This window comes from Salmo trutta, chromosome 19 (genome assembly GCF_901001165.1).
Source record: "Salmo trutta chromosome 19, fSalTru1.1, whole genome shotgun sequence".
In the NCBI taxonomy this organism is placed as follows: domain Eukaryota; kingdom Metazoa; phylum Chordata; class Actinopteri; order Salmoniformes; family Salmonidae; genus Salmo; species Salmo trutta.
In genome coordinates, this window is record NC_042975.1 from 54073166 (window position 1) to 54098264 (window position 25099).

At 43.2% G+C, this 25099-nt stretch overlaps 1 protein-coding gene across 1 annotated transcript; it reads right to left on the minus strand.

Annotated features, from left to right (window-relative positions):
• Nucleotides 1-1066: 1066 nt before the first annotated feature.
• Nucleotides 1067-24278, minus strand: ncbp3 (nuclear cap binding subunit 3). Its single transcript, XM_029701756.1, has 13 exons — nucleotides 23704-24278; nucleotides 23024-23089; nucleotides 22776-22881; nucleotides 18100-18225; nucleotides 17890-18024; nucleotides 17553-17683; nucleotides 17367-17475; nucleotides 8871-8970; nucleotides 7460-7560; nucleotides 5360-5675; nucleotides 4961-5169; nucleotides 2359-2541; nucleotides 1067-2254 (listed from the first exon to the last, which is right to left on the minus strand). Exons 1-13 carry the CDS (start codon nucleotides 23884-23886, stop codon nucleotides 1962-1964), a joined length of 2058 nt encoding a protein of 685 aa, XP_029557616.1. The 5' UTR covers nucleotides 23887-24278; the 3' UTR covers nucleotides 1067-1961.
• Between the last annotated feature and the right edge of the window lie 821 nt (nucleotides 24279-25099).

Genomic DNA, 25099 nt, shown 5'->3' on the forward strand with positions numbered 1-25099 from the left:
AGAATGAAACAAATAGGCATTCTACTTTTGCTCTATTATAGTGGCTACTATAGACATTGATCAAGTGCACAAGGCTACATGTGTGCAAAAATAACGTTCACTGAATAAAGAAAAGTATAATCCCCCTCACATACACACGTGTTACTGTCAAGTTCAACACAACAAAAACAATATCTTTGGGCTACACTGCACATTATTACATAGTACACTTTCTGCCTGTGGACATCTGTTCTACAATGTGCACGCAAAAGTGAGAAAGTGTGTGGTGTTCCTTTCACCTCTATAGAATGCAGAGGTGAAAGGAACACATCCAGCTCAAGTCAGGCCCAGCTCCAGCTACACTTGATCCCTGAATCCACTTGTTTAATAACAAGCAATGCCTCATTTTCACCTAATTCTCTCATTCTGAAAATTAACCACATACTATACATTAGTTAACAGATAGTGGTTAGTTCATTAGCTAGTTAACATTTCACAGATTGCCAGGGTCCAGTAAGCAACTAACGCGTTATAACTTGAGGAACGGCAAGGAGTCGTATACCAGTTAACGAATTGGTTAGGTTACTAATGTCAGCTCATCTGATGGAACGTTAGCCTTTTGACTTTATTAGCAAGCTAATTTTCACACCATAAATGAGTTGGCTACTGTTCCTCAACATTTCTCTGGCTAGCTAACGGAGAATTGGATCCAGGTAGCAAGTTACTTATCAATGCTAATACTTGTTCCACCACACTTTCTCCCTCACCTCAAACGTTCCAAATGCCAGTCGTTTTTCGGTTACAGCTCATGAAGTACGCTTCATCACCTTCTCACCCACGTCTCCATGGTCAGGCTTCTCACCTAACCTCTTCGTTATCGTTCAGGGGACGCGCTGCTGTAACTGGCAAGCTGCCTTTGCAGAGCACGGACTGATGCTCTAACCAGTAAATTGGTTGTCTCTTCAGGTGCTGCATTCTGTTATGTAAACGATGGGCTGAGCCTTGGATACAGCCAGTATTGCTCCAAACGTGCATCACTCGTTTGCTTACAGCCAGTAGTGATGGTTAATGGTAACAAGACAAGCAGTAACAAGACAAATCTCTTTATTTCTGCTGACACCTTAAATCTATTTGTTTTCCATCTGGGAATGTAGGTGTACATACCAAATGGCACCCTATTACCTAGATAGTGCATTACTTTTGACCAGGGCCTTATGGGCCCTGATCAAAAGTAGTGTACTACATACGGAATAGGGTACCATTTGGCACGCACCTCGTCCGCCTTGAATAACATAATATCAACATTGGCCATTTGCACATAATACCAACAGTCAGAAAGTACAAAACCTTTCAGTAGAGAACCAATTAATCTGGTGTAGTCTTCTCTATGGCCCCAGCCTTTGGAAGGGAAAAAAAAATGCCACAAACCATATATTTGTTGTTCATAGTCACTCACACAGATACCACATACGATACAGTGTCTGGTTCCACACACAGAGAAACAGAGGGAGCAAGCTCAGTATCTGCCTCTTACTCTGTCACAGTTCTTCTGTAGTCGACTTTACAGGAGGTTATAGAGACATTTATATTGCTCATTAATGATTGGACATGACTTGTAGGTAGGCTATCAGAGGATGAAATGTCATGGGAACAGGTTTGATCAGAACAACAGTCCCATTGGCTGCAGAGATAATGTAATACAAAAACAAAATGGCCTCCTGTCCTGAAACAGAACGTCTCACAGTCTTTCAAAAATTCTGTCCAGTTTATTTTCTCATTTCTCTTTATAAAGAGTCTTTTCTTTTATGCTTGTACGATGGGTCAGGCTACAGCGACAGGGGCCCAAGGATCAAGAGTCCCCCAGACACTGAGAAAGAGAGGTAACTCAAGAGGAGGGCGAGGGTGGATGATCACCTTTCTGCTCTAGATGAAGGCATGACCAAATCCACACATCTCCCGCTCTTTCTTTCTCCCCCTCGGTCTCAGGAGTCTGAGTCAGATCCGTTACTGCTCTCCCTGCTGATCTCAATCTGTAGCGAGGGCAGGTTATCAAGCCGACTCTTCTTCATCTTGTGGGTCTGCCGTTCCTTCTGTTTGATCAAGGCCCCCCACACCTTCTGCAGTGCAGAGTCGTCCTCCTCCTCCTCTTCCTCTTCTCCTTCCCGCCCCCCCAACCTGGAGCTGGCTGATCCCGAACCCGCACGGCGACTAGAAGGCTTCCGCTCGGGAACACCACCCTTATGGGAGGAGGGGCCGAGCCTGCTCCACAGACGACCTGGGGGAGGGAGCAAGGGTTCAATTTTAAAGCCCTTTCAGTGTCTTTTCAACTAATGTACTGCATTATTAACTAAAAGCAGTAGATGTGTTTTTGTTCCTTACTTGATTTCCTGTCTTTGGACGAATCAGAGTAGAGGCCGCGGGAGTCTAGTTTGGCCATGCCCAGTCGGCTGTGCACGTCAGTGATTGGCTCTCGGGGAGGGGGTGAGTCTCGGGAGGTGACAGGGGAGGCGGAGTGTCGTCTCTCAGGAGAGTAGGGTCTCTTCCCTAACCTCTGCCTCACATCTACACACAACACAAGGTTAAATACACTATACACACAAACCAGAAAAAAAACATTATACCACATCATTGATATTAACCTGGTCCCCAGGATATTGCGCACATAAGTCTGGGACATCAACAATTCAAAGTTGGCCTCAGTGGGAGTGACCATAGATATCTTTAGACGGGTGGGTTGTTTAGCAACAGTGGAGCAAAACAGGTGGGTTGGCTTAGAATCAAAGGATTGTTGGCAACATAGAAACTATATTTCTTCTCCAAATCTTTATTGAAAACAAATACATTGTTACTAGGGATGTGCATCTTTCCCTTTCAAGACGATTCGATGCGTATCTATCTAGACACATGGGCTCCGATACGTTTTAGTTTGATTTGAGGAATGAATCGATGCGATTCGGTGCACTAACATTTGTTGCATAAACACATTAGATTTCCATTCCAAATTAAAATCTGTTGCTGATGGAGCTCAAGAGCTGGGTGTCTCTGAGCTGGATCAGTCTGAGCCAACTTTGGTGTGTGTGTAATTTAAGTACAGTATATTTCTATGTTCTATGTAGGCACCTGAGCTACGCCATAAGGGAAACTGGACATCTACCACCCCACTACCAGTTAGGGGGGGACAATGTTTGCATTCTGTCCCCCCCTCTTTTGATCTGAAATCACCCACTAACTAATTTGTAATTTTGCAGATTAAAAGTGTTAATAGCTAGTAATGTATCAATATTTCTCTTTAAAATGCTATGACATAGTAAATTAATATATAGCACAACTTTGGATTTCACCCGTCTCATAAATCACATGGTTTAGACCGTTTTGACAGTGAGCTTCTACTGTCCTCGTTATGAAATGATCAACTTTAACCTGTATATCTAAAAATGACAATATATACTGATTGTTCCAGGCAAAAATACCAAAACTATTGATGACCCTGAACAATCAGATGTAATGCAAGCTTTGATTAGCATGAAGCCTACCTATAGCCTGATGAGTTTAGGCTACTTTTAAATCTGGCAAAACACAATTTTCAGCACATTTGATTCAAAATAATCTAGCAAATTACATTGGTTGTCATTCAACTAATAAAGCATAATCTTGTGCAAGCCATTTTACAAAAATACTTAGATGCGCCAGATCAGGACTAGGCCTACCTCTCAGTAAGGTTTGTTCGGCATTCAAAATGACTTGTAGATTAATGTCAACTGTCAACATAATTACATACAGTTCGACACTGAAGGAGAGGACGAAGTTGTCACAAAAGACGAGGTATTTTCGTAAGGTAGAAAGTAATTTCAGAAAATGTTTAGTGAACCGGCAATTAGCAAGGTTTGAATGGATTTTCTGACCAATGCATGCTACATTTGGATCGGTTTGGAGTCCCGCAGACCAGTACACTCATATCTTAAACATTTGATTCTGGGATTGATATGTACCGGTGAATCGTTACATCCCTAATCCTTCTAGTTGATGGTGAGCTAGCTAGCGAAATTTTGCCATATTAGCATAGATGTGACAAGAGTCAAAACAAGACATGGTATCAATAACAAAATACAATAAGCTGAAACGAGCCACCTACAACTCCTCCCATGACAGCTTGTCATTGTTGCTAGCCATCTGACCATCCACAATCATAACACACGGACCACTACCCCATCGACACGCGCTCATCGTTTTCGTAACGCTGTCAGTCTATGGGAGTGACCTTACTGAGTAAAGTATGTCATACATTTTTGAGAATCACACGAACGCGAGGCGCTGTACACAGAAGTGCACAAGACACATACGGTGGAGGGTTAAGGTGTCGGTATGCTTCAGTTCTGCTGGCGCCTAGCCCAAATCTGTGTGCGCTCGCATACTCCCTTAGAAGACCTTAACTTGACACATTTGAAAAAAGCGTCAATAGTACTCTCAGAATTAAATGACTGATTTCTTGAGTTAAGTTTTTCCAAGGAGATCTTAGTCGCACAAGATGTTTGGCGCAGTATTTCTTTATGAACAAATGTGCATGAAAACGAGCAGTCTCTCGTTGAATGACACCAAAAACTTTATTGAAGAATTCCTATGGTTGACCAATCACTGACGAAGGGGTGTAGACTGCAGCTACCGACTTCAGCTTGCCTCAAGAAAAATGTAGTGTGCCCGAATAGCCCAAAAAACCCTTACCGAAGTCCAAATGAACAAAAACGTCACAATATATGCACAAACTCTTCTGAACTGTTTCGGCCGGGAATTATGCGGACAACTTTAGGGGGAAGGAGTTGTGGGAGATGATTGGTTGGTAGATTAAGCCAATGCATGGAGAGTTTTTCCCAATCTTTCTGTATTGGCTAACAAAGGCCAAGTTTGATGTTGGTCCAATAGAGTTTGAAATGTCTTGGAACTAGATTACATTGATATTGAGTGTGTAGATTAGTGGATAACTGACCTGTCTTTCCACTACTGGCCATAGGGGTGCGCTGTCTATGCTGGGTTAGGCCCTGTCTTTTTTCCTCCAATAGCTGCCTCACATCCATCACTTTCTCCACTGCACTGCTTTTGGTCCCGCCCACCGATCCTCCACTTCCTCCTCCTCCACCAATCCTGTTCCGGACGCCACTACCCCCCAAGCCGCTGTCACTGCGAACAGAAGAGTGTCTGAAGAACAGACAGGGAGAACATCAACTATTAATTTACTATGTTACCTACGTTAAAAGGTCCGCATTCTGCACACAAAGACAAACCCACACTGTAGGGCCCTGAGGTTGGTCATCATTGCCTTGTAAGCATACATGGTCATGTCACCCACCTCCACACAAACTTTTGTCCACCACACACACCCACTGACCGTATAGTCTTGAGGTTGGTCTCGACCTCGTCTGCGTACATGGTCATCTTCATGCTCTTCTTGGGAGAGGGGGTTGAGATCATCTTGAGCTCCAGGTCATAGTCCATTTCGTCTGAGTCTGACGAGACAGAGGGGGAAGAGGAGGGCCTGCCCAAACGACTCCGCAGGGCCACCCCTGGACCTCCCCCCCTCTCCCTCTTCTCCTTCTCCTTGTACTCCACCACCCTGTCGTCTGAGTCCATGTCCTCCTCTTCCTCATCCTCCTCCTCCTCTTCCTCTTCCTCTATTGGTTCTTCTGGTAGGTTGACCAGGTCAGCTGGAGAGAGGAGAGACAGAAAGGAGGGGGAGAGAGGAGAGATGGAAAGGAGGGGGAGAGAGGAGAGACGGAAAGGAGGGGGAGAGAGGAGAGACGGAAAGGTGGGGGAGAGAGGAGAGACGGAAAGGAGGGGGCGAAAGGAGAGACGGAAAGGAGGGGGCGAAAGGAGAGACGGAAAGGAGGGGGCGAAAGGAGAGACGGAAAGGAGGGGGCGAAAGGAGAGACGGAAAGGAGGGGGCGAGAGGAGAGACGGAGAGATGAGACGGAAAGGAATGAGAGAGAGAGACGGAGAGATGAGAAGGAAAGGAAGAAGAGAGACGGAGAGAGGAGAGACGGAAAGGAGGGGGAGAGAGGAGAGACGGAGGGATGAGACGGAAAGGAGGGGGAGAGAGGAGAGACGGAAAGGAGGGGGAGAGAGGAGATACGGAAAGGAGGGGGCGAGAGGAGAGACGGAGAGATGAGACGGAAAGGAATGAGAGAGAGAGACGGAGAGATGAGAAGGAAAGGAAGAAGAGAGAGACGGAGGAGAGACGGAAAGGAGGGGGAGAGAGACGGAGAGATGAGACGGAAAGGAATGAGACAGAGAGACGGAAAGGAATGAGACAGAGAGACGAGAGATGAGACGGAAAGGAATGAGAGAGAGACGGAGAGATGAGACGGAAAGGAATGAGACAGAGAGACGGAGAGATGAGACGGAAAGGAATGAGACAGAGAGACGGAGGGATGAGAAGGAAAGGAAGAAGAGAGACGGAGAGACGGAAAGGAGGGGGAGAGAGGAGAGATGGAGGGATGAGACGGAAAGGAAGGAGAGAGAGACGGAGAGATGAGACGGAAAGGAAGGAGAGAGAGAGACGGAGAGATGAGACGGAAAGGAAGGAGAGAGACGGAGAGATGAGACGGAAAGGAAGGAGAGAGTCCGAGGGATGAGAAGGAAAGGAAGAAAGAGAGACGGAAAGGAAGGGAGAGAAGAGAGACGGAGGGATGAGACGGAAAGGAGGGGGAGAGAGGAGAGGCGGAAAGGAGGGGGAGAGAGGAGAGGCGGAAAGGAGGGGGAGAGAGGAGACGGAGGGATGAGACGGAAAGGAAGAAAGAAAGAGAGACGGAGGGATGAGAAGGAAAGGAAGGAGAGAGAGACGTAAAGGAAGGAGGGATGAGACGGAAAGGAGGGGGAGAGAGGAGACGGAGAGAGGAGAGGAAGAGAGGAGAGGATGGAGGGATGAGACAGAGGGGGAGGAGAGAGGAGAGCAAGAGGAAGTCACAAATTACCACAGGAGATGTGTAAATAAAAGTTAGAGCATAACAATTAGGCCTGGTCTGTTAACGTTTGTGTGAATCTTCCCACTTAAGTGTCTGTAGGGTGGTATGAGTGTGTGTTCGTACCGGAGTGTCGGTGTGCGCAGGGCAGGACGTTCTTACCAGGGATGGTGTGTGTAGGGCAGGGCGTGCGTTCTTACCAGGGATGGTGTGTGTAGGGCAGGGCGTGCGTTCTTACCAGGGATGGTGTGTGTAGGGCAGGGCGTGCGTTCTTACCAGGGATGGTGTGTGTAGAGCAGGGCGTGCGTTCTTACCAGGGATGGTGTGTGTAGGGCAGGGCGTGCGTTCTTACCAGGGATGGTGTGTGTAGGGCAGGGCGTGCGTTCTTACCAGGGATGGTGTGTGTAGGGCAGGGCGTGCGTTCTTACCAGGGATGGTGTGTGTAGGGCAGGGTGTGTGTTCTTACAAGGGATGGTGTGTGTAGGGCAGGGTGTGTGTTCTTACCAGGGATGGTGTGTGTGTGTCCTTACCAGAGTGTCTGTGTGTGTAGGGTGATGTGTCCCCCATGCTGTCCCCTATCAGGGGTTTCTTGCTCTTGCTCACGATTCTGCGCGTGTGATACCGTCTCTTCCTGCAGAAGGTAACAGAGAGATATTAGCAACAACATACCCACCCATATACTTCACCCCGTACAGTCTACACTTCACCTAAGACCCACCCTATACCTTCAACGTCTAACCTAACCGTATCCCCTAAACCTTCTAGACCAGGGGTATTAAAATCTTACCCTATTTGATCCAGCGTATTGCTGGTTTTCTGTTCTACCTGATCATTTATTTAACACACCTGGTGTCCCAGGTCTAAATCAGTCCTGATTAGAGGGGAAGAATTAAAAACAAACAGTGGAACTGGCTTCCCGGTCCAGATTTGAATTTGAGGGTTCTCAACTAACCAGCATGTCTTTTTTCCTGATAGCAGGAAGGGTGTCAAAAGGGGGAAAAAACAAAAAGAAAATCAGGGAAAACAGATGAGAGAAGTAGAGGAAATGAGAGCGATAAAAGTTAAAGATAGAAGGTGGGGGGGGGGGGGGCAGAATGACATGTTCAAGCAGAGGACGATAAACATAGATGTTAGTACTACTATACACTAACGTTTTTTTCTGAATACGGGAAGGCGCAAACAAAGAAAAAGTGAGTGAAAGAAAGAGAAAATGTTAGGAAAAAGTGAGTGAAAGAAACAAAAGCAGTACAATGTACAACAGTGTAGCAGCATATCAGTTCCAGTCAGCCATAGTGGTGCTGAGGATCTGGCTGTACCATGATGGTTTAGAACAAAGAAAAACAAGAAACTAATTAAAGGAACTCAGTCCAGCTTTCAACATACTCTTGACGGTTGTAATAGCGGAATGCACAAATTGGGTAGTGCATCAGTTTTCCTCGTCATGTCAGTTATTGCATATCTTAGAAATCAATTTATAACTTGTCAGAAATGTCCAGATCAACTAGCCCATGTCAGATGTTTTTTAGCCCAAAGATTTTGTTGTTATGGTTGTCACTCAAATATCACATGATTACACATTTGAAGTGGCAAAACGTATCAAATTGCAAGACAATTAGCTTTACAACAGCAACATTTTCTCTGCACCCCATGACAAAATGTGTAGAATTGCAGGAAATAACCTTTAAACAGGCAACATTTTCTCTCCCCCAACAAGAGGGGTGTGAACAGTTTGTTTCATGAACAGTACTTGTGCCCATAGAAATAGACGGGGCACAAGATATTCGTACATGCTGGAAAGGGGGCCTGAGTGAAATAGTTTGGGAACCCCTGGTTTAGCACACTGTCCCCCTGAATCACCATGGAGACACACCACAGGGTGCCTATCCAGCATGTATGAATAAAATCAGTGTTGGCCAAGGAAGCATCTGTGTGTGTGGTTACCAAGAGTTGCTGAGGATGCCCCTCATGCCTCCGTAGTTCGGGTTGCCGTACTTCATGTAATATCTGCTCTTCCTCGCAGCACCCAGCTCCTTCTTATCACCTGAAAACACAGAAAGAAAACAGTCACAATCCTAATACGGTGCCTTCAGAAAGTATTCATACCCCTTGAGCTATTCACATTTTTTTTGTGTTACAGCCTGATTTCAAAATGGATTAAAAAAAAATATCTAAAATGTTCTCCTACACACAATCAGGTTGGGAAATGACGACCCACGGGTAGATTTTGGCATTGGCGTTTAAGAATGACTATTTCACCAGCCACATTTGGCAGGTGGGGTCCCACAGAGCATTTGGGAACATAAAAAATATATATCTCTCCAAAGCCCAAATGTAGAAGTTGATCGAATTAACCCGAAAGGCTACTAAATTGTGACTTGTTCCTCGTGTTTCTTTGCTAGTTACATTGTTTTTAATCACATGCTAGCATGTTTTCCAATATTACTTTGAGTTTTCTGCAATTGTCTGCTGCTAGCTAAGAGACAAGAAGATTCTCATGAGGGCCCCCATTACCACAGTAAACCCCTCATTTACAAGGGCAGCTGATCATTTTGGTCTCACCTAATGACTCAAATATTTGGGGTACATTGTGTTTGATTGAGCATGGAACACTCCAAAAACCTGTATTAAACTTTTTGTAATTTCTTACTAAAACACACATACTTTCATCGTGCTCCTAAATTTCAACTCACAGTGCATTCGTAAAGTACTCAGATCCCTTCATTTTTCCCACATTGTTACATTACAGCTGTGCACCGGGGCCTCCCACTCTTTCTATTCTGGTTAGAGCCAGTTTGCGCTGTTCTGTGAAGGGAGTAGTACACAGCGTTGTACGAGATCTTCAGTTTCTTGGCAATTTCTCACATGGAATAGCCTTCATTTCTCAGAACAAGAATAGACTGACGAGTTTCAGAATAAAGTTCTTTGTTTCTGGCCATTTTGAGCTTGTAATCGAACCCACAAATGCTGATACTCCAGATACTCAACTAGTTTAAAGAAGGCCAGTTTTATTGCTTCTTTAACCAGGACAACAGTTCTAAGCTGTGCTAACATAATTGCAAAAGGGGTTTTCTAATGATCAATTAGCCTTTTGAAATGCTAAACTTGGATTAGCTAACAACGTGCCATTGGAAGACAGGAGTGATGATTGCTGATAATGGGCCTCTGTACGCCTATGTAGATATTCCATAATTTTTTCCCAGCTACAATAGTCATTTACAACATTAACAATGTCTACACTGTATTTCTGATCAATTTGATGTTATTTTAAATGGACAAAAAAGTGCTTTTCTTTCAAAAACATGGACATTTCTTAGTGACCGCAAACTTTTGAACAGTTGTGTAAATACGGTTGCAGTCGGAAGTTTACATACACTTAAGTTGGAGTCATTAAAACTCGTTTTTCAACCACTCCACAAATTTCTTGTTAACAAACTATAGTTTTGGCAAGTCGGTTAGGACATCTATTTTGTGCATGACAAGTAATTTTTCCAACAATTGTTTACAGACAGATTTCACTTATAATTCACTGTATCCCAATTCCAGTGGGTCAGAAGTTTACATACGCTAAGTTGACTGTGCCTTGAAACAGCTTGGAAAATTCCAGAAAATGTTATGGCTTTAGAAGCTTCTGATAGGCTAATTGACATCATTTGAGTCAATTGGAGGTGTACCTGTGGATGTATTTCAAGGCCTACCTTCAAACTCAGTGCCTCTTTGCTTGACAGCATGGAAAAATCTAAAGAAATCAGTCAAGACACCAGAAAGAAAATTGTAGACCTCCACAAGTCTGCTTCATCCTTGGGAGCAATTTCCAAACGCCTGAAAGTACCACATTGATCTGTACAAACAATAGTAGGCAAGTATAAACACCACGGGACCACGCAGCCGTCACACCGCTCAGGAAGGAGACGCGTTCTGTCTCCTTGAGATGAACGTACTTTGGTGCGAAAAGTGCAAATCAATCCCAGAACAGCAGCAAAGGACCTTGTGAAGATGCTGGAGGAAACAGGTACAAAAGCATCTATATTCACAGTAAAACGAGTCCTATATCGACATAACCTGAAAGGCCGCTCAGCAAGGAAGAAGCCACTGCTCCAAAACCACCATAAAAAAGCTAGACTACGGTTTGCAACAGCACATGGGGACAAAGATCGTACTTTTTGGAGAAATGTCCTCTGGTCTGATGAAACAAAAATAGAACTATTTGGCCATAATAACCATCGTTATGTTTGGAGGGAAAAGTGGGAGGCTTGCAAGCCGAAGAACACCACCCCAACCGTGAAGCACGGGGGTGGCAGCATCATGTTGTGGGGGTGCTTTGCTGCAGGAGGGACTGGTGCACTTCACAAAATAGATGGCATCATGAGGTAGCAAGATTATGCGGATATATTGAAGCAACATCTCAAGATATCAGTCAGGAAGTTAAAGCTTGGTCACAAATGGGTCTTCCAAATGGATAATGACCCCAAGCATACTTCCAAAGTTGTGGCAAAATGGCTTAAGGACAACAAAGTCAAGGTATTAGAGTGGCCATCACAAAGCCCTGACCTCAATCCCATAGAACATTTCTGGGCAGAACTGAAAAGGCGTGTGCGAGCAAGGCCTACAAACCTGACTCAGTTACACCAGCTCTGTCAGGAGGAATGGGCCAAAATTCACCTAACTTATTGTGGGAAGCTTGTGGAAGGCTAACAAACATTTGACCCAAGTTAAACAATTTAAAGGCAATGCTACCAAATACTAATTGAGTGTATGTAAACTTCTGACCCACTGGGAATGTGATGAAAGAAGTAAAAGCTGAAATAAATCATTCTCTCTACTATTATTTTGCCATTTCACATTCTTAAAATAAAGTGGTGATCCTAACTGACCTAAGACAGGACATTTTTATTTGGATTAAATGTCAGGAATTGTGAAAAACTGAGTTTAAATGTATTTGGCTAAGGTGCATGTAAACTTCCGTGGACGTGTAATCTACTCAACTAAAATATTTTATTAAAGTAAAGTAATTGTGAATAAATGATTTGCAGTAATGGGCAGTCCCTACCATCATGGAACTTTTAATTGTTTTATTATGTGTTACAGCATTCTACCCACATAATGTATTTTTAAAAAATCTAAATTGAAAAGTGATTTTTTTTTTTTATCTAATGGAAACCGAACCGACCTCAAAAAGCACTAATTGCTCAGCACTACTGTACAGAAACATCCTTTTACATGACAGAGCTCTGGCTCCGCGTTTCACGTCGCTGTATGGGGTTTGACTGACAGACATTCTGAACTTGAGCAATGCGCGCTACAAGAAGTTGCCCTCATCCCACCCGGTAATTGGGCAACTTTTGCACATTTTCTGTTGTCCAAGTGAGGGAAATGCTGTAGATTATGAGGATTCTATTTATTTGGAAAGATATTGATTATAATAAATACCGCTTTCATGTCATAAAAGCACACCAAAACACCCGTGAGCCCAAATGTGCACTTCTACAAGTGTCCTTGCTCTAGTTTCTCAACGGCACAGCTAGGAAAGCAAAAAAAAAGTACCTTATCGTTGATATTGCTTCGGAACTGTGCACACTTTGAAGGTGTGGGGCCACTTGGAGACACACGTTAGTCCTCTCACTCAAACCCTTTTCTTATGTTACTGAAGGTATCCAGAGTATTTTCAACTGGCTAGAAAAAAAATCTGTTATTTCAACCAATCGATTGGTTGAAATTTTTTGAAACGTCTATTTTTCTATATTTTTATTTATTTATTTTTATTTCACCTTTATTTAACCAGGTAGGCAAGTTGAGAACAAGTTCTCAATTACAATTGCGACCTGGCCAAGATAAAGCAAGCAGTTTGACACATACAACAGAGTTACACATGGAGTAAAACAAACAAAGTCAATAATATAGTAGAAAAATAAGTCTATATACAAAGTGAGCAAATGAGGTGAGATAAGGGAGGTAAAGGCAAAAAAGGCCATGGTGGCGAAGTAAATACAATATAGCAAGTAAAACACTGGAATGGTAGATTTGCAGTGGAAGAAAGTGCAAAAGAGAAATAATGGGGTGCAAAGGAGCAAAATAAATAAATACAGTAGGGGAAGAGGTAGTTGTTTGGGCTAAATTATAGATGGGCTATGTACAGGTGCAGTAATCTGTGAGCTGCTCTGACAGCTGGTGCTTAAAGCTAGTGAGGGAGATGTGTTTCCAGTTTCAGAGATTTTTGTAGTTCGTTCCAGTCATTGGCAGCAGAGAACTGGAAGGAGAGGCAGCCGAAGGAGGAATTGGCTTTGGGGATGACCAGAGAGATATACCTGCTGGAGTGCGTGCTACAGGTGGGTGCTGCTATGGTGACCAGCGAGCTGAGATAAGGGGGAACTTTACCTAGCAGGGTCTTGTAGATGACCTGGAGCCAGTGGGATTGGCGACGAGTATGAAGCGAGGGCCAGCCAACGAGAGCGTACAGGTCGCAGTGGTGGGTAGTATATGGGGCTTTAGTGACAAAACGGATGGCACTGTGACAGACTGCATCCAATTTATTGAGTAGGGTATTGGAGGCTATTTTGTAAATGACATCGCCGAAGTCGAGGATCGGTAGGATGGTCAGTTTTACGAGGGTGTTTGGCAGCATGAGTGAAAGATGCTTTGTTGCGAAATAGGAAGCGAATTCTAGATTTTACTTTGGATTGGAGATGTTTGATGTGAGTCTGGAAGGAGAGTTTACAGTCTAACCAGACACCTAGGTATTTGTAGTTGTCCACATATTCTAAGTCAGAACCATCCAGAGTAGTGAGAGATAAATAGATACACACAAACATCCTATGCGTTTTAATCAAATCAACTATATGCACTGAGTGTGTCTGAAGCTTTAAACGAACTGTTTGATTAAATAATTAAGACAAATGACTAGAGGGAGTCCGACCGCAATCGATTTTATTGTGCAGCCTGGCTCAGACTTGCTGCGCTGTGTTAAAAAAAGACATTGAGTGACAGAGAGTGACAACAGGTGCTAGTCAGTCACTCAATGTCTTCTTTTTTTTTTAACACAGACAACAGGTGCTTGTCACACTCTCCCTGATGCAGCAACCACCACACATCAACAGTGTGTATAGTGCTGTCCATGTTGCTGAAGCTGCAGCATTCATTTCTGAATGAAATTGTGTTACCGAAATCCCTAATTTGTTTAGGAAAAACATTCCCTGTTCCCTCAACCCTTGCTCTCCTTACGTGACACATGTATGCTTTGAATGCATGTGACTAATAGGGCCTGACCTATAGCATATCATAATCATATCAATACATTTGTTATAAACTCGGAACACTAACACATGACAGCAAAATGGATGCAGAGGACATGACAAACTCGAAAAGGAGGAATTTTTACTGGTTGTGCAGGAGGTAAAGGGGAAGTCAGATGTGTGGAATAAGTTTGACTAGTTGTGGAAAATACTGGAGATCAAGAAAAATGAGTAAGCGCTGTGTGCATATTGTGTGTGCCAAACAGGTGCTGTTAGATTACAATTTCATTTCTTTGAACGTTCGGAAGAATGCAAATACTAAATAAATAAGTGTACCAGAGAGACTGTTGTAACGTTTTGTTGTAAAGCATTCATTACAGCAAAGACTAAAAACAGTCGCATTCATTCGTGAATGCAATTTCCGGCCTATTTATTATTTACGCTAATTATTCAATGGTCACTTTGTTATTTCAAAACTAAAATGCTTGATTGCATTTCACATCATGAATGACAGGGATTTATACATTAGCCTAAATAAATACTGAAATATAGGCCTAATTATTACTTACATAAGTATTCAGAGCCTTCGCTATGAGACTCAAAATTGAGCTCAGGTGCATCCTGTTTCCATTGATCATCCTTGAGATGTTTCTACAACTGTGGTAAATTCAATTGATTGAACATGATTTGGAAAGGCACACACCTGTCTATATAAGGTCTCACAGTTGACAGTGCATGTCAGAGCAAAAACCAAGCCATTGGCACCCCAATGGTGGAACAAGCTCCCTCACGACGCCAGGACAGCGGAGTCAATCACCACCTTCCGGAGACACCTGAAACCCCACCTCTTTAAGGAATACCTGGGATAGGATAAAGTAATCCTTCTAACCCCCCCCCCCTTAAAAGATTACGATGCACTATGGTAAAGTGGTTGTTCCACTGGATATCATAAGGTGAATGCACCGATTTGTAAGTCGCTCTGGATAAGAGCGTCTGCTAAATGACTTAAATGTAAATGTAAATGAATTGTCCATAGAGCTCTGAGTCGAGGCACAGATCTGGGGAAGGGTACCAAAACATTTCTGCAGCATTGAAGGTCTCAAAGAACACAGTGGCTTCCATCATTCTTAAATGGAAGAAGTTTGGAAACACCTAGACTCTCCCTAGAGCTGGTCGCCCGGCCAAACTGAGCAATCGGGGGAGAAGGGCCTTGGTCAGGGAGGTGACCAAGAACCCGATGGTCACTCTGACAGAGCTCCAGAGTTCCCCTGTGGAGATGGGAGAACCTTCCAGAAAGAAAACCATCTCTGCAGCACTTCACCAGTCAGGACTTTATGGTACAGTGGCCAGACGGAATCCACTCCTCAGTAAAAGTCACATGACAGCCCGTTTGGAGTTTGCCAAAAGGCACCTAAAGACTCTCAGACCATGAGAAACAAGATTCTCTGATCTGATGAAACCAAGAATGAACTTTTTGGCCTGAATGCCAAGCATCACATCTGGAGGAAACCTGGCACCATCCCTACAGTGAAGCATTGTGGGGGCAGCATCATGCTGAGGGGATGTTTTCAGTGGCAGGAACTGGGAGACTAGTCAGGATCGAGGGAAAGATGAACGGAGCAAAGTACAGAGAGATCATTGATAAAAACCTGCTCCAGAACAGACCTTCCAACAGGACAACGACACTAAGCACACAGCCAAGACAACGCAGGAGTGGCTTCGGGACAAGTCTCCGAATGTCCTTGAGTGGCCCAGCCAGAGCCCGGACTTGAACCTGATCGAGCATGCCCAACCTGACAGAGCTTGAGATGATCTGCAGAGAAGAATGGGAGAAACTCCCCAAATACAGGTGTGCAAAGCTTGTAGTGTCATACCCAAGAAGACGCGAGGCTGTAATTGCTGCCCAAGGTGTGTCAACAAAGTACTGAGTTAAGGGTCTGAATACTTATGTAATTGTAATAATTCAGTTTTTCATTTTTAATACATTTGCAAAAATGTATAAAAAACTGTTTTTTTGTTTTGTCATTGTGGGGTGTTGTGTGTAGATTGATGAAGGGGGGGGACAATTGAATCCATTTTAGAATAAGGCTGTAACGTAACAAAATGTGGAAAAAGGGAATAATACTTTCCGAATGCACTCTTTTGGTAATCTGTATCTCGCAATGGCTTGTATGCCTCACAAAGTATCCTAAAGTTTGCCTCTTCCTCTCTGGTTTTATTGAAATTACAAATTTTCCAGGACTTTATAGCCTATTGTCTAGTTCGACTATAAAACGGAAAATAATATGTTGTGTGTTAAACTGCACTGACTAATTTTGTGGGGGGAAAACTTTTTGGCACCATCGAAGAGCATTGGCCATGCCCCCAGTGAGTGCGCACTTCGCATATTCACTGTTTATCATTATAAATTTGTTTTTGAACAATAATTTCCACATCCAGTTTTGATGGACGTCACATTCTATTTGTGTCTCGTAGGCCTATTATAGGAAAAACGTTGTTTTTATTGATCTGTTTGTCAGTGTCAGCAGAGTAGGCTACCATGTAATTTGTGGTATAAAAGAATATTCAGCTTATGTCTCCAGTCATAGTGTAGTAGAATTGCATGAAATGTGTTTTTCCCCGTGCAAAGAAACTTATCTGATACAGCCTATAGCCCAGGCCTCTACATGCTCAGCCATGCATTGAAATGTATTTTTTTGCAAACAGTGATGGAGTTATATTAGCATAAATTATGACTATCCAATCTACTCATCACAAATAGTAGGATAACTTACATAAGTCTGCAAATGTGGTGATACTGTACATGGAATGCTTTATTATACAGTATAATTTTTATGGTTAAAATTTGCTTCCCCAAACATAACTCACGCGCCGCCTAGGCTAGTGAATTTGCTGTTCGTTACTTGTCTTGTTGGCTGAGGAAACGTAAACGTGAACAGTTATTCTAACATATTCAAAGTGCGTGGTAATGACACACGTCATTGCATCCTAGACTTGCATGTTCTGTTAAGATTAATTACCATAATCTAAATGTGATTTCTGTCATTCTGAGCACCGTGGGAGGACGAACTAATCAGGTTACGCAGCCAATGCATATGGGTCCGGTATATTTCTCAAATGTCCGGTAAATTTAAATGCTGCCGGTCAAATGTCCGGGTGCCACATTTTCATTAGGGAGACCCTGGTGTGTGTGTGTGTTTGTGTCTCTCACCGTGAGTGGCCAACCTCAGGAAGAGTTTGTTGCCCTTGAAGGGTTTGATGGCCGGTCGTAGGTCGTTCCGGAGCAGAGACTCACTCTCTGCCTGAGAAAGCAGGTCCACCTAAAATGCCCACAAACACACAGGTAACTAATATGCAATGTTTCCCCACACACCCACAGTCTTGAACACAGTTTTACCTGGGTGGTCTCAGGTTCTGTTTTCTTCTCCGTCTCTCCCTCGCAGGCTTTCCCCTCATTCTCCTTCACCATCTCTTTCTCCTCCTCATCCACCTCTCCATCATCGTCATCTGAGCCTCGTTCTCTGCGAGCTGAGACAGAACAGCAAGCAACATTCAGTGACAAAGCACATTAAGTACATGCCTCATGACTGACAAAACACAATGACCACAAACACAACGTCGCAGTCCTGACCAACACAGAATTACCCACTACACTAATCATAAAACATACAAAGACAGTGAACATTGGAACATGGACACACACTGGACAGTGCATGGACACACAGCACACTCACCCTTGCTCTCCTGGGTGGGATCACCAGGTTCTTTGGTGCAGTCTGTCTCCGTGGTAACCACCTCTGGGTCGGGCATGCGGCTGATGTTGATCAGAGCCCGGGTGGAAGTGACATCATCCAGCCACACCACATTACCTAGGAAACAATATTTAATGGCATGTTAAAAACAGCCCACTTGTTGTCAGTCGCTTCTGTGTGTGTGTTACTCACAGGAGGTGTCGTCAATCCACTCGATGTGTGCTGGAGGGTACTCCTTAAAGTAGCCAAACACATCCTGGGTGCTCATATCATCAACACCCGCCACGTGCAATGCCTCCAGACGCAAGTTAGGGATGGCTGAGAAAGGGAAGGAGAATATATATTCAGTGTGTGTGCGCAATATCGCGATATTCATTAGTATCGTGGCAAGGAAACAAAACACGAAGCGGATTTCACTTCTTTAAGAAAACAGCACTAATGTTGTAAACATTTTTTTCCCCTTTTTCAGGACCCTGCCTTTCCCATGCTTGTTCAATGAACCATAAACAATTAATGAACATGCACCTGTGGAACGGTCGTTAAGACACTAACAGCTTAAAGACGGTAGACAATTAAGGTCACAGTTATGAAAACTTAGGACACTAAAGAGGCCTTTCTACTGACTCTGAAAAACACCAAAAGAAAGATGCCCAGGGTCCCTGCTCATCTGCATGAACGTGCATTAGGCATGCTGCAAGGATGCATGAGGACTGCAGATGTGGCCAGGGCAATAAAATTGCAATGTCCGTACTGTGAGATGCCTAAGACAGCTCTACAGGGAGACAGGACGGACAGCTGATCGTCCTCGCAGTGGCAGACCACGTGTAACAACACCTGCACAGGATCGGTACATCCGAACATCACACCTGCGTGACAGGTACAGGATGGCAACAACAATTGCCCGAGTTATACCAGGAACGCACAATCCCTCCATCAGTGCTGATTGTCCGCAATAGTCAGAGAGGCTGGACTGAGGGCATGTAGGCCTGTTGTAAGGCAGGTCCTCACCAGACGTCACCGGCAACAACATCTCCTATGGGCACAAACCCACCGTTGCTAGACCAGACAGGACTGGCAAAAACTGCTCTTCACTGACGAGTCGCGGTTTTGTCTCACCAGGGGTGATGGTCGGATTCACGCTTATCGTCAAAGGAATGAGCGTTACACCGAGGCCTGTACTCTGGGGCGGGATCGATTTGGAGGTGGAGGGTCCGTCATGGTCTGGGGCGGTGTGTCACAGCATTTTCAGACTGAGCTTGTTGTCATTTTGCAGGCAATCTCAACACTGTGCGTTACAGGGAAGACATCCTCCTCCCTCATGTGGTACCCTTCCTGCAGGCTCATCCTGACATGACTCTCCAGCATGACAATGCCACCAGCCATACTGCTCGTTCTGTGCGTGATTTCAGTGTTCATACAAATATTTGCACATGTTATGTTTGCTGAAAATAAACGCAGTGAACAGTGAGAGGACGTTTCTTTTATTTGCAGAGTTTATTTATTTCCAAGCTATAATACACAATATTTTACATACAGTTGTGTAAAAAAAAGTGTCGTCTGCTTTGTGTTTTAATTCTTGCCATGGAACAAATATAGCAATACTAGTCACAGCCCTAGTGTTTAACCTGATATGGATAGGGGGCAGTATTTTCACGGCCGGATGAAAAAACGTACCCGATTTAAACTGGTTACTACTCTTGCCCAGAAATGAGAATATGCATATTATTAGTATTAGATTTGGATAGAAAACACTCTGAAGTTTCTAAAACTGTTTGAATGGTGTCTGTGAGTATAACAGAACTCATATGGCAGGCAAAAACCTGAGAAAAAGTCAACCAGGAAGTATAGGATCTGAGAAATTTAGTTCTTCTTTCTAGTCCCTTTCGAAACTACAGTATCTGTGCTGTTACGTTGCACTTTCTAAGGCTTCCATTCGCTGTCTAAAGCCTTCAGAAAGTGGATTGAGCCTTCTCCTGTCTCTGGGCAGAGTATAGGAGCTCAGTTACTGAGTGGTCTGCCTGAGGACAAAGAGATTGGATGTGCGCATTCCCGCGAGCACGCTGTTTTTTCTTTTCCTCCTTGAATGAATACACTATTGTCCGGTTGGAATATTATCGCAATTTTACGTTAAAAATACCATACAAATTGATTTTAACCAGCATTTGACATGCTTCTAAGTATGGTAATGGAACAATTTGACTTTTTGTGTCTCGAAATGCGCTCGCGCGTTACCCTTTGGATAGTGACCTGAACGCACGAACAAACAAAACGGAGGTATTTGGATATAACTATGGATTATTTCGAACAAAAACAACATTTCTTGTGGAAGTAGCAGTCCAGGGAGTGCATTCTGACGAAGATCAGCAAAGGTAATACAATATTTCTAATACTAACTCTGAGTTTGTTGCCCCGAACTTGGCGGGTGTGTACTCAGAATATTGAAAAATGTGCTTTCTCCGAAAAGCTATTTTAAGTGATTAAAAAGCCAGGTAAGTGTGTACCTTCCATCTTTATCCAGCACTTTGTGTGTGTGTGTGTATATATATATACAGTACCTTCAGAAAGTATTCATACTTGACTTTACACATTTTGGTGTTACAGCCTGAATTCATAATGGATTAAAAACCTACACACACACACAATACCCCATGACAAAGTAAAAACCTTTATTGAAATTAAATACAGAAATATCTCACTTACATAAATATTCACACCTATTTGCTCTGAGTCCAAATTGAGCTCAGGTGCATCCAATTTCCTTTGAATCCACCTGTGGCCAATTCAATTGTTTGGACATGATATAGAAAATAAACACCTGTCTATATAAGGTCCCACCGTTGACAGTGCATGTCAGAGCAGAAACTATGGCTGTGTTCCAATACCCATACTAACATACTGTACACTATATACTTAATGAGTATATACTACATTCTATTAGTTCATTTTGGTACTGTAAACAAATGGTACCGGAAGTTGATGCTGTTGCTATGCAACCTCTTGCTAGCTTGTTAGCATAACAAATGACTAGCTAAACATTTTACGATTTTTGGTGTGTTCGTAAATTCAATCTGCAGTGCCAGAGTGAACTCTAGGCGTTTGTAAATCCAGAGCGTTGTCAGATTGTAAATTCTGAGCGTTTGGCTCTCAGAGCGCACACTAGGGTTGATGCGAGTGTTCAACGGCAGTCAAGCACCCAAGCTAACTGGCTAACGTTGGCTAGCTACTTCCAGACACAATTGAGAGAACACCTCACTGACCATTATACTCGCCATAGCAGAGCTGGTTAGGCTGTTTTCATGTTATCCAGAGCGTTGGTGACCAACTGTGCTGCTGGCAACAATTTATTATGGGTTTTCTTGCCGACATTTTCTGACACCGGCCATATTCAGCAGTGCGCGAGAGCGCTCTGAAATCGGAGTATATAACCAGAATTGACCATGTCCATTGAAACGCACAACGACTATACCACTTAGCTAAGAATTATGTGAATAATCAAGTCAATAAAAGTTGGTTAGTTATTTAATATACTGCCTGCCAAGTTCGATGTATTAGTATCCAACTAATGTTAGGCAACTAGCTAATAAACCAGTACATACTGCTGTAATACTATGCGGTTCGTAAGGATAGTGTAGCTAACAAATTGTCAGCCAACATAACGTGTAATTTAACTTATTTAAAGTCATTACATTGCTCAACATTTGTCATTAGTTCAATTAATTTGTATTTGCTCTCATCGGACTTCGGCTGCATATTTTCCACTATTTTCTTCAAATCTGAAAACGTGAAGCCACGCCCATTTCCTGAAGAATTGCATTATGGGACCTAAAAGTAGGTAAATAGTGTCCTCTGTGTGTATACTTCGCATTTTGGCAAATTTAGTATGACATCTGTGAACTTTTGGCATACTAACTATATCCATACTATGACCAATAAGCATACTATATACTCAATTCACGTCACAAATGGTACAGTTAGTGCGGTCAGTATGAGTATTCGAACACAGCTAACTCCATGAAGTCCAAAGGAAATGTCCGTAGATCTCCGATAGAATTGTGTTGAGGTATATATCTGGGGAAGGGAATAAAACAATTTCTAGTGTTGAAAGTTTCCAAGAGCACGGTTGTCTCTATCATTGGGAAATTGAAAAATGATGGAACTACCCAGACTCTGGGATGGCCGTCCAACCAAACTGAGCAACCGGGCAAGAAGGACCTTGTCAGTGAGGTTGCCAAGAAGTTAATGACCACTGACAGAATTAGGCTGAGATTGTTGTCCTTTTGGCAGGTTCTCCCGTCTCGACAGCACTTCACCAATCTGGCCTTTGTGGGAGAGTGGCCAGGCGGAAGCCGCTCCTGAGAAAAAAGGCACGACAGCACACCTGGAGTTCGCAAAAAGGCATGCGAAAGACAGATCATAAGGCAAATGATTCTGTGGTCTGATGAGACAAAAAAAATGTATCCACTGAATATCTGGAAAGACTTGAAGATTGCTGTTCACTACCACAGACCATCTAACTTAACAGAGCTTGAGAAAATCTGCAAGGAAGAACGGGAGAAAAATCCCCATATCTAGATGTCCAAAGGTGATACAGACATACCCAAGAACTCAGAGCTGTGACAGCCACCAAAAAGTGCTTCTACTTAGTATTGTCTCAGGGGTGTGAATGCTTATGTAAATGTTATTTCTGTATTTAATTTTCAATAAATTTCCAAAAACATGTTTTCACTTTGTCATTATGGGTTATTGTGTGTAGATGGATGAGAAAAACATATATTTAATCTATTTTGAATTCATGCTATAACACAAAATGTGGAATAAGTCAAGGGGTATGAATACTTTCTGAAGGCACTGTACGTGTGTGTATCTACCTTTCTTCATGGTGTCTCTGTCCAACACCACATTCTTCTGGGCCAGGTTGGCCTCTGCACGGAAGTGGAACCTTTCCGCTCTCTTCTCCTTCCTCTCAATCGCCTCCTAGACACACACAGTTATGGTAAGACGAGTTATGGCAGTTAAAAGTTTAACTGTTGGTTTACCATCTCACTTTTGAGTGATGGAACTAGTATTAGTGTGAATGTTTGCCAGATCACTTTCAGGTGTGGTTACAATACTGTACCTTTGATGTGACATCGATTCCAGTGATGAATGTGCCAGCTTTGTTCTCATACCGCCGACTTGTGTCCTGGTTAAATGTCAATAAATATGTATACATTAGAGGCTCTTTCTTACTGTGGGGTAGCCTAGATAACAATGTATTGATCTGACAGCTTATGCTTGTTCTGAACAATGAATGACTGTCGACAAAACAAGAAAGTGTGTATTGAGTCTATCATACAACACCCCCCCCCCCAAAAAAAAGCTGGCAAATTGAAAGTGGCAAGATCTCGCACCAAACCTCTGTCCTTGAGGATGTTAAAATGAGTTAGCTAACTAGTGTAACTCACTAGTACGTTGTATTATTAACTATGTAGCGAGGGGGTTTCTGTCATGAAACTTAACGTCAAGTGAATTAGCTAGCCACCGGTAGTTAAGCAGAGTTAAATGCTAAGATAGCCGTTGTTTGTCATAAAATATGTAAAGTTAGCTTGCTTACGCTAGAATCAACAATATACTGTAACAACACAGACAGGTATGATGTTAATATCAACTAGCTACACTGGGTAACACTAGCTAGTCCCTAGCTACCGAGCTATCTTGTTAGCTCAAGGCACGCTGAGCTCCTCCAATACCAACGCAATATTCACAGGCCCCCGAAGGTACGCGAGCCCGCGATCTGGTGAGGCCTACTTCCCTCACCGGCAACAATTCCTTCAAAGACCGGTTAACGGGGATGTTTTCCACCTCGAGTTCACCCTCCTCCACCTCCATCGGTTCAGATTCACGGGCACCTCGGTCCGAGTCTGAATCGGAGTCCGATTCTGAGTGGTCTGGCCCAATGTCTGGCTTTACCGACACCCGTAGACTGCGCACTGCCGCCATGGTCCTAGCACTCCGTCCGCAAACGCGTTCGAAGCAGGAAGACGTGAGTGTGCAGGGAAAGGCTATACGGACACGCCTGGTGCCTAATTTTAGTGAGAGTCGAGTCAAAACCAGTACAGTAAAAAAATATATCCATTAAAAAAAGTACAGTTGCATATCTGGGAGTTTTTGTCACAAAGGACAGTGAGCCGTGTGAAATCAAATCATGAAAACAATTTATTGAAAGCCAAAGCTATTCTTAACAGTTGGCTTCAAAGAGACGTATAATACACGGATCAAACATATAAACGCAACATAAAGTGACAGAGGTAAAAACAGTTTCAAGTAGGATATTCGACGAATATTTGCGCTTTCAAACCACTTGACCCACAGACTCCAAATAAGTGTAATGATGTTAGAAAAATTGCGCACAACATTGCACAGGCCTTATTTTCACGATTTGGACATGAATTCGCTTTCCAAAGCTAATAAACATATGGAAATGTGAGCAGCATTTTGTATTCGTAGTTGAATTAGTTAGGGAGCGTAAACAAAGTCTAAACTTTTTTTTACATTCAAATTTCAATAGCTCTTTGGTCGTGTGACCTACTTGACTCAAACAAGGTTCTGAATGTCCACTGACTACCCTTCTATTGTTGCACACCCTTTGGTTTGTTCATTTTCATCTCACACATTCTTACATGAATTTTTCAAACTTTCTAATTTCAATAGCTCCTTGGTCATGTGACCTATTGACTTCAAACAAGGTTCAGAATGTACACTCAGTGCGCCTACACATTGCACACCCTTTAGTTTGTACATTTTCATCTCACACATTTTTACATGACTTTTTCAAACTTTCTAATTTCAATAGCTCCTTGGTCATGTGACCTACTGGACCTCAAACAAGGTTCAGAATGTCCACTCAGTGGGCCTACACTTTGCACACCCTTTAGTTTGCCCATTTTATTCTCACTCAATATTACGTGACCTTTCAAACTTAAAAATGTCAGGAGCTCCTTGGTCATCTGACCTACTGACTTCAAACAAGGTTCAGAATGCCCACTCAGTGGGCTTACACATTGCACACCCTTTAGTTTGTCCATTTTCATCTCACTAGGTTTTACATGAATTGTTCAAACTTTTACATTTCAATTGCTCCTTGGTCATGTGACCTACTGACTTCAAACAAGGTTCAGAATGTCCAGTCAGTGGGCCTACACACTGCACACCC

Excerpts from the sequence above, each read along its gene's own strand:
- ncbp3 (XM_029701756.1), bottom strand. The coding sequence starts at position 23,886 with ATGGCGGCAGTGCGCAGTCTACGGGTGTCGGTAAAGCCAGACATTGGG. Across the intron at positions 17,684-17,889 it reads TCCCACCCAGGAGAGCAAGG|CTCGCAGAGAACGAGGCTCA; the intron begins GTGAGTGTGCTG and ends GTTCTGTCTCAG. Across the intron at positions 2,542-4,960 it reads GGCCAGTAGTGGAAAGACAG|ATGTGAGGCAGAGGTTAGGG; the intron begins GTCAGTTATCCA and ends TGTTGTGTGTAG.